The following is a 9,995-nucleotide window of genomic DNA, read 5'->3' on the forward strand; positions in this document are numbered from 1 at the left end:
ATGGTGTCTTGAACCTATTTCTTCAACTCTGGCAGATAGAAATTGCACGGAATCAAATATAGACCAAAATCAAATATTGAAAAGAATTTGCATTTGGCCGTAATTTGGACATACAACAGTTTACCATAATAGCAATGATATATACACATACATGCCAGTGGGAGATACCCTGAAATTGTCAATTTAAAATCCCCTTTCCATGCTTGCATGGGATCAGAGGAAATTTAATTTTATGACACCAAACCTCACCTGTTTTCCAGCAAGGAAATGCTTCCTTATGGCCAGACATGTTTTTGGAGAACAAAAATTTAAATGGCTGAATGACGGTGATGTACGTTTACTATTACCATGGGATGTCAAGGCAAAGAGATACGCAGTTTTTCAGTTTCTATCTACGAAATCCACTCCCATGGTTTTTGTTGGCCTAGCACTTCCAAACTACGTGGTTTAGAATCACAAACTTCACATGATCATGCCTGCATCTATCCTGTATATGAGAATATTAAGTACAAGCTTAAAAGCTGCACTCTGTGTGGACTTCTAAGCTAGCTCCTGCAGAGGAGCTAATTGGCCTGTGGCCCAAATCTAAAGAGAAATACTAAAGCATTTATTGGTATCCTACCACCTCAGATTTACATCACAAAGTATCACATTTGGAGAATTTTGTATCATTGTGACATTTGGAGATCAATGTAAAGTAGCAGGATAAACAATATTCTCAGTTTTACCATTTGATGTGAGTATGAAGAGATTGTTGCAATTTCCAACTCTGGAACAACCAACATAGGAGCTGACCATGGGAAAAGCACTGCTGCATGAGGTGAAGTCTAACAACTTTGAATGATTGTCCTTGTTATGATGTGGATATACACATCTGGTGTAAAATGGTATTATACAAATAAATAGTCAGTTGTGGTTATCTAAAAATCACTTATTACAGAAATACATGTTACCACAGAACACACTCTACTACTCGAATGTAGGTACGATACTCAGAATTCACTCTTCAATTGCTGACTGTTAAACATACATCAAACTAACATGGTAAACCAACACGGTCGAATTAACACGGTCAAGTACATGCCTGATAGTTCACTCAGTTCTTAATTATTGTAATCAGTCCACCTTCAGTCATGTGGGGGTGTTCAAGATTCTCTCATAAAATCTCCCCTTTTTGAGAATTTAACTCCACCCAGAGTTAAATATCTTTTGCACTTAAGGTCTATTTCAAGTACTTCTGTTTGTTTTCTTTTTCTCATAGCTAAACATGTATTTTCCACAATTTGTTTAGATGTTGGTACATCATTTAACACCCGCCTTCCAGGCTGCCATGGGTTGGACAGTTTAACAGGAGCCAGCCCAGTAGAAGCAGGCACCAGACTTCAGGGTCTGTTTTGGCAGGGCTTTTACGGCTGGATGCCTTTCCTAACACCAACCACCCAGTAGAGTGCACAGAGTGCTTTTTTACGTGGCACAAGGACAGGCGAGGTCAGTTTTGGCAAGGTTTTTACAGCTGGACACCCTTCCAAATGCCAACCATTTTACAGTGTGGACTGGATGCTAATTAAGTGGCACAAGGTCACCAAGTAACTTGCAAGACAAATCTTTTGAGAGTGGAGGGGGACCACTGGAGGAGATGATTTTGTGCCAGATGAAAGGTTATAGCGAGACGGAGAGACAAACAGGTGTCTTGCTGTAGAAGAGGTACAAGGTTACTTAGTGGGAGTGAGAGAGAGCAGGAATGAGGACAGAAACAGGTGTGCTGCAGTGAAGATACCTGAAGGAAGAGCAGGAACAGAAGAGAGCTGGAGACAGCAGGATAGAGATGGTGGCGAAGTGCCAGACATACAAGGGCGAGGGCATGCTCTTGAGGTTTAAAGGCCACAATATAAGTGGCAGGACATTGCCAAAGAAGTGTAAGTAGAGTGGGGAAAAGCTGAGTTTAGAGGGGCTCTCCGAATAACAATGATAGAGAAACAAGGTTGTAAAGACAGATTTAAGGAGTTAGAAGCATAGTGCATGAAGGAACTGTGAGGAAAAGAGATGTAGTTTGGTTTGTTGGGGTAGGGTGTGTGAAAAGCTGTTACATTAATTTTAAATCTCTCGCATTCCTTTTAACGATTCCAGTATATGTAATAGAATCGTCTTGTTTTGGTAATATTCATAGATTGCCAGCACGTATTATATGAAGAGCATTTTTCGCCGAAAATATTCGATAGAATATTCAGGTTCTTTAAAACAGACTTCACCCAGTTTCTTTAGTAATATGTAATTGCAATATTTCTCATACCTCATCTGGTCCAACTTTCTCGACAAAAGTCAAGTTTCTTTCTCATCTTGCCAATTGAAGCATTCTTCTTACCTAAAAATATCTCCAAGCAGAGAAGGTAGTACCCACCTCTGGGTTATATGCAAACTTTCTGATCGAGTTTGCAACAGTGTCAGGGGGTGAACTAGATGTATTTTCTATTTCCTTCTGTGTCCGAAATTCCAACAACTGCCGTTTCAGTAATTGAATTACTGAAGCTAGTAAAGTTTTCATGTTCAAACAGAAGTCCATCTAGCATGCGCTTCAAATAATCACGTCGCCAAAAATGTTGTGACGTGGGTATACACGTCTGGTGTAAAATGGTATTATACAAATAGTTGGTTGTGGTTATCTAAAAATCACCTATAGCAGAAATGTTAACACAGAACGCACTCCGTACTATTCGAACTGATAAACCAACATACGTCGAACAAGGAAAACCAACACAGCCGAACTAACACCGTCACCTACGCCTGACAGTTCACTCATTGTAATTGAGTTAGTCCATCTCCAGTAATGTGGAGGTGTTCAGGGTTTTCTCTTAACAGTCCTTGACTCTTGTTGATAACTGATGTTGGCGTGTTTACGACCACGTAACTTAGCTAAATTCGGTCAAAGAGGCCAATAAAAAAGTACCAGGCATAAAAGAACTGGTGTCGATTTGTTGGATTAAGATTCAAGGCAGGGCCCCAGCGTGGTTGCAGTCTGATGACTGAAAAAGATAAGAGAACCACTAAATTCCTTAGTAAAACTTAAAGCTAAGGGAGGTAACTCTTGTTCATCTATCTCAGTAATACTACGGCACTGAAACCTCTCGTGGTCGCTTTACCTGCGAGAAAGAGCAATCCAAATGCTTTTAAATCCTAATGCTTGATGTTCAAGAACCAAATGAAGTGCACATTTTCAATCCCGAGATCAACCTGATTCCAAAATGGTATAGAGCCAATGTAAACTGAGATACAGGGGTCTCGGACGAATAGACAGAATTTCACTTATTAATATAGATTAAACAAACCAATATCGAGAACGATTTTTAATAGTATACACATGGCTCAAGTGCTTGATTACAGACTATCAAAAGGTTTTAAATCCTTATGTATATATATATATATCACATACTATAATTACTAAACAAGTAATGAATACAAAATCCATTAATTACCAGCTTTGATTTTAATGGGTAATGTTTTGCATCACACACACGTGAATTTTATTAGTTTTTTTTTTTAACTGAAAATAAAAATTCAGCGGACAGCCATTTAGAATTCAATTTATGAACTTCATTTTTTTTTTTTGAGGAACCATAATTTTGTGCAAGTTCGATCCAACACAATACGGTGAAGATGAAAATGTTGTCCATGGAAGTCCCATATCTAGCAGGGGGGGGGGGGAGATATGGAAGGAGAGGGATAAAAATAAAAGTTCTGGAAGACAAAATTTCTTCCAGAATTAGTAATTTGTTGAACTGAAACAGGAATGTGGAAAAAATAAAATTTACCCTTTCTCATGAGGTGTGGGTCTGAGGAACAGCTATTCCAAAATTTTGCCCACATTTATTGGTACTTATTTTATCAATCAGGAAAGATGAAAGGCATAAAACAAGATAAGCCTAAAGACTTTTCTAAAATCATTTTCATTGATGGTTGTTACGGCCCTACATTCAAATCAGTCATTTGGATACTCCCTTTTCTGTCCTAAATTGTGTTTCATAGTTGCAAGTCTACGTACGAGAAAATTACTATCGACCCAAGCCAGATATTCGATATTTCTGTTATACCCTCAAAATTTGGACAATTTTTTCACTGAGTAATGAGCTTTTGACTGAACTGTGTACAAAACGTCAGTTAATTTACAACCGTTGTGAACGGGTGGAGGGTGCCTACTCGATCAATTTCATATAAGGAACATTTACAACGGTGAACAACGAAAATGCAGTGGATGCAACTACGTTGAAACCCATCCGTTACGATTCTTCTTTTTACTCGGTCGCTTTTGTGAAGTTCAGAAATGATGTATATGACATATCACAAACTCTCTTCGATAGATATCCTCATGTCTGAGTTTCGGTGAACGAGTATTAGCAATACGACCTTAATGTGACAATCTCTGACCAAGATCCAGTTCTAATTTAAGGCATTATAATACTTTAATATACTTTTGGAACACATTTTGAAGCATAGTGTTCGTGAAACTGAGGACCGACGCTTTTTCTTGTTGAATTTATAACTGTAAAAGAAGGATTCCCAAATAAATCTGAAACCTATACCAAAAACCAAATCTCCCACACGTTACGTTATCAACTTGGCAAAACCTGAATTAACTCCCTTGATCGTTTACAAACTACATAGCTATTAGCACTAAATACACAACTCGGCTTCTAATAAAATTCGCTTGTCTATGCAATTTATAGACCAATGTCATGTAATAAATTCCTCTGCAGAGAAGTTAACCTTATTTTTTTAGCTGAAAAATAATGGAGCCAAATTAGTTTTTCAGATAGAGGCGGATGAATTTTTAAAGATTATATTTCGACTTGTGCAATTCAGAATGGATTTCCTATCGAAAGTACTTGTTTCTAATTAGTTATCTCTGATAAAAGTCTTGAAATAAATTTCTTAGTAAGCAATAAATCTCTTTCCATGAATGCAACAGGTTCATATTTCAATTTTCTAAGAAAAAAAAAAAAATTGGACATGTGGCTTCATACTGAACCAATATAATAGAAACAGAAAAAAATAGCTCTAATTATTTAAAATACAATGAAAACTACTATAGTAGCTATAAACAAGGAGCGCTGTTCAAAAAAATGTACGCCATTTAAAAGTATGGATGAAATTGCCAGACGAGTACTTTCGTGTTAGAAACGAATTCAGAATTAGCCATTATTTCGAAATCGCTAATTTTAGAAAGCCTTAATGGGAACGTGGAAAAACGAGAGGAGATGGGGTAAAAAAATTTTTTTAATCAGCTTTTTATCCTTTCTTCCATTATTTAATAACCTCTATCACTCCGAAGCCACTATTACGTGCAGCAGCAGAACAAAAATAAAATCCCATTCAAACGATAAAACAATTGGAACATATTTAATAACTCTGAAGAGGAAGAGAGAAATGACGAGTGACAGACAGGAGCGAGGTGAAATATTTTCAAAATAAAACAGAGATAAAATAATGCTGTGCTCGCAGTGGAGACGATTGAGGAAGAAGATGCCTTGTTTACCCATAAGGCAGTGCGATGGCGTCTTTACAAAACTAGAGAGACTTAGGCGAAGAAACGTTTTAGAAACACAACAGCAATAATAAAAGCATACCAGAAATATCTTTCACATCGAACACCATCCGAAACAAAATTTCGCTCATATACTTGACAAATGTGATTCCTATCAATTATAGCTCACTAAAAAGTATCCAATAGGTCGGTTATTTGACAACTTTAATAAGACTAAATGCTCAGATTAGTAATCGAGACATTCCAACAGTAAAATAGATTTTAATAAAAAAAAATAGAGTGGAACTTTCACAAGTCGTACAGCGAAGTATATTACCCTTACACAAATTTTAATATATATATATAAAAGCTTAATCTTATAAATTCACAAACCAACCACCTGTGTACTTTTTTCAATCATTAAAAATGAAACAAATCTAACCAAGAAAAGAAAAAAGAAAGCGGAAGAAAATGGAGCCATGGGTGGATCGTGAATCACCTTTATACCTCCGCTTTGTACTGGGATTAATCAACGTAAAAAGAAAAGGAAGCGAAATGGAAGATTTGGAAGTCGATAATGGCGTACGTTAGTCACAAAAGAACTGTCAGTGAAATAAAAACAGTTAAATCATCGAGTTTTAGTAGTACACCTCAATTAAACCTAAATCGTCATTAAATACGCCTTATTTTTTCTTTTCATCACCGTTCGTTTCTAAGAAACAATCATTAGTAAAAGATTAAATAACCCAGATATACATTATATAATATATATATGGTAAACTTTATTGGTGTTATAATAGTATACGCATCAAAAACTAATTGAATATAACGGTATTATGTGTGTTTTAATGGCTGTCACAACTCTTACACAATGGAATTGTTTAATTTATATATATGTACACACATACGTACGCCGCTTGAGTGGGGGAGGGGAATACTTATGCTAGTGTGAAAACTTTCCAAGGCTTTTCATTTGAAAACGGCATGGGCAAAAAAAAAAAAATCACTAGTGTAAAATGTAATTTCATTTAAGAAATTTTAGTGTCTACATAATACTTTCATATAAACTGTAATGTCGCTTTTTTAAATAATAAAAATAAAGTTAAGCACTAATTTAGTGACAAGTCGAATGTCTTAATCTTAAATAGGAAGAATGAAACTTCAGTACTAAAAAAAGCTGTTATATAAACTATAATCAATATTTTCTAAGTATAAATTACGGACTAATTTAATAAACGATTAAGTATTTTTAAAATAACCGGGTACTTAATTCAATAAAGTTTGCTGGAAATAAAGACGTTAATTGATACTGAAAAATAAAAAAAAGAACTCATTAAAAAAGAAAATGGAAACCGGAAGATTTATGCGTCTAGATTGTATTGTGTAACAAAAATGTATTTGGACTTTAATCAAAGAAATAGAGTAGACCTATAATCGAAGGCGTTCCATCTGTGACTACCCAGTCTTTTTCAGACGAGTTTATCTACAACTATACTATCCAATGTCGTTGTCCTAAGACGTAGGGATTTGGCTGTTAGGTCTAGCGGATCGAAACACCTTCAGCTGGATCGCGTGGAATTTAATTGAAATGAATTTTCTTTTTTTAATGAAATTCTTTTTATTCATGTGCTATATGGAGTAAAATCCATGCATTTCTATGAGAATAGAATCGTAAAATGGAGCCGAGGACCAATAGATATCATATTGCTTGTCATAATGGTAGTAAATGTACTTTAACTGCTGAACTGATAATATCCGTTATAACATTCGTCACTGAGAAAATAAATATTGGTGGGGGAAAATTAGATAAGACAGCGTGACGATTATCATCATACATGCCTTTCTTTCCTAGATTGATCATATTTTAAAAATTAATGAGCAAAACCCAAGTGGAATGATAGTGGTATTGAAACCGACAAGATTTAGCTTATTCTACTATACACGTTTGAATGAAACTAGTCTTGTATAAAACAAAAGACGTGATATTTTTTTTATTAAATATATAACAGCGAAATGAAATTCGATAAATAGGGATTTTTAAAGATTCTTATTTGCCCACGAACACGTGCAGAAGATGTTGGAATGGTAACAGGGTTAAATGAGAGAGACAAAAAGGGGAATAGATGTAGGGAGAAGGGGAATATAGACAGAGGGGAAAAGGGGAATATAGGGAGAGGGTTAAAAAAGAGGGTACGAGATAGTGTTGAAAGAGGGGTACAGAGAGACAAAAAGGAAAGAGATAGAAGTAGAAAGAGAGATTGAGGAAAATAATACGGAGAAGAAATAGAATGACAGATATACAATAAAGAGAGACTAATAAATGTAGGGAGATTAAAAAAAAGATTTCATTGCTAAGAAACCGATGAAGGATTCTCTAAAGAAAGATTGGGGTTAATAAAATGGACCCCGACTGTTCCCAGATCGAGGCAAGGCGAAATGGATTTTTGAACCATGAACCGAATCAAGTACACTAGCAAGCAATCGCCATCTTCGCCAAGCAAGTCGTAACCTGCCAGATATATACACACACATATATTTATATACATACACACACATACACTCATTTGTATATATATGATTGTATATAGATGTAACTAATGTGTATCAATATATTTATACATATATACACATACATATACACTCATTTGTATATATGTATGAGTGTATACAGATATAACTAATGTGTTAGTCAATATATTTATACATACACACACACACACACATGTATATATTTAAATATATTGGAACAAGACTTTGCCAACATCAACGCCAAATATATATTTTCAAAATGTGGTAAACAGAAGAATTCATAATTCATCCGGCATTTAATAAAAGACTAAATCAATTACAATATCCTACATTATTATTTAAAATCATATTTGTTGAGAGAAAAAGAAAGTTTATAAATACTATGTATGGTTAGACTTCCACCACTCAGGGAGGATCTACTACCATACATATTGTTAAATATTATATATTAGTGGAATTTCCTTTTGTATTTTATCTCAGATATTAAACTTTATGACATTGAATGAATAATACAGACAATAAAAAAAACTACTGTTATTAATACAAAGAACAAAAATAGGCCACATTAAAATAGAATGGGTCAGAATTTGCTATGAAGAAAGAGACAGACATAATCCATATGAGAAAAATACAAGCCAACATTTAAAATAAATCATATATTGGCTGTAAATAAATAATGGAAAGTAGTCAGTTATTGTTCGTGGTTAATAGAGGATTAGAAATAAAAGGTTTCGGGTACTCACTTGCTGTTCTAGGCCCTTTCCATTCTGGTTGGAAACATTAGGCATATTACTCTATGTGTTGGAAAATTTAAGAAATGCCACTACGAAACAAGGGGGAAAAAAACTGTTTTATATATGTACGTCTCTTAGTGCGTATGTCTGTTTACTGTTACTGTTGTTGGTAGCTTCAACTCCTAATATATAGATATATATATATATATGTGTGTGTGTGTGTGTGTGTATGTTTTTTTATATATATGTATATATATATATATATTTTTTTTTTTAAATATATATATTTCTGTGTGTATATATTTTTTATTCTATATACACATGGATGTTGCTATGTAATATATATATGTATATATATATATATATATATAATATATATATATATATATATAAATGTATGAGTGTGTGTTTTATATATATATATATATATGTATATATATAAAGAGAGAGAGAGAGAGATGTTTTTAAGTCGTTGCTTTTTTTTTCTTATATTTATAGATAAATATATATATATATATATAACCGTATATATATATATATTATGTATGTATATGTCTCTTTTCGTTTTCTTTTCCTTCCTTAAGGTACAATACACTCACCGCCCCCGATGAAACTATTGTTTTAGCCTTCACCAATGAAGATAACTAGTATTTATAGATGCTTATCACGTGATCAAACCCGACCGCCTCTCTATCTTAATTCCCCCGCCGCCGCCCTTCTAACTACAGTCTATCGATACAAAATTAACATGTCTGTTTCTTTATTATTTTTACTTATTAAAAATGAAATGAAAAAAAATATTCCGGATTATTTATCATTATCATTATTATAATTGCTCTGTTTTTTTTTTCTTTTTTCGATTATTGATTTCGGAATTTATTTTCTCCGTAACTCCCTTTCACACTTCCTTAATTTCATGTGCTCATTTCAAATATATGTGCAAAAGTCATCCAAAATTTAATTTTTTTTCAATTAACCACGTTGCCTATAGTTAAGCTAATTAAATGAATGAAACTTGTAGCAAAAGTGTATATAAAAAAAAAACTACTTGCATTTATTAAATATCGGAAGAAAAGAAATGGGGAAATGTTTGAAGGATGTGATTTTTTTTCAGTCAATTACTTCACAGTAGCAAAAACATTTTTCTTTTAATTCTTAAATCATGGCACTATTTTAAAGGAGATAACAAATTAATGAAAATGAACTTCTTATGCGCA

At 33.9% G+C, this 9,995-nt stretch overlaps 1 protein-coding gene across 1 annotated transcript in view; it reads right to left on the minus strand.

Moving 5' to 3' along the window:
* Window positions 1–9,411, minus strand: part of LOC106877195 (ATP-dependent RNA helicase DDX3X) — a 42,896-nt gene extending 33,485 nt beyond the window's left edge. Inside the window, exon 1 of the mRNA XM_052970930.1 lies at window positions 8,788–9,411. Coding sequence (XP_052826890.1) covers window positions 8,788–8,832 — 45 coding nt within the window. The 5' untranslated portion in view covers window positions 8,833–9,411. The remainder of the gene's footprint in view (window positions 1–8,787) is intronic.
* Between the last annotated feature and the right edge of the window lie 584 nt (window positions 9,412–9,995).

Source organism: Octopus bimaculoides, chromosome 9, assembly GCF_001194135.2.
Source record: "Octopus bimaculoides isolate UCB-OBI-ISO-001 chromosome 9, ASM119413v2, whole genome shotgun sequence".
Classification (NCBI taxonomy): Eukaryota; Metazoa; Mollusca; class Cephalopoda; order Octopoda; family Octopodidae; genus Octopus; species Octopus bimaculoides.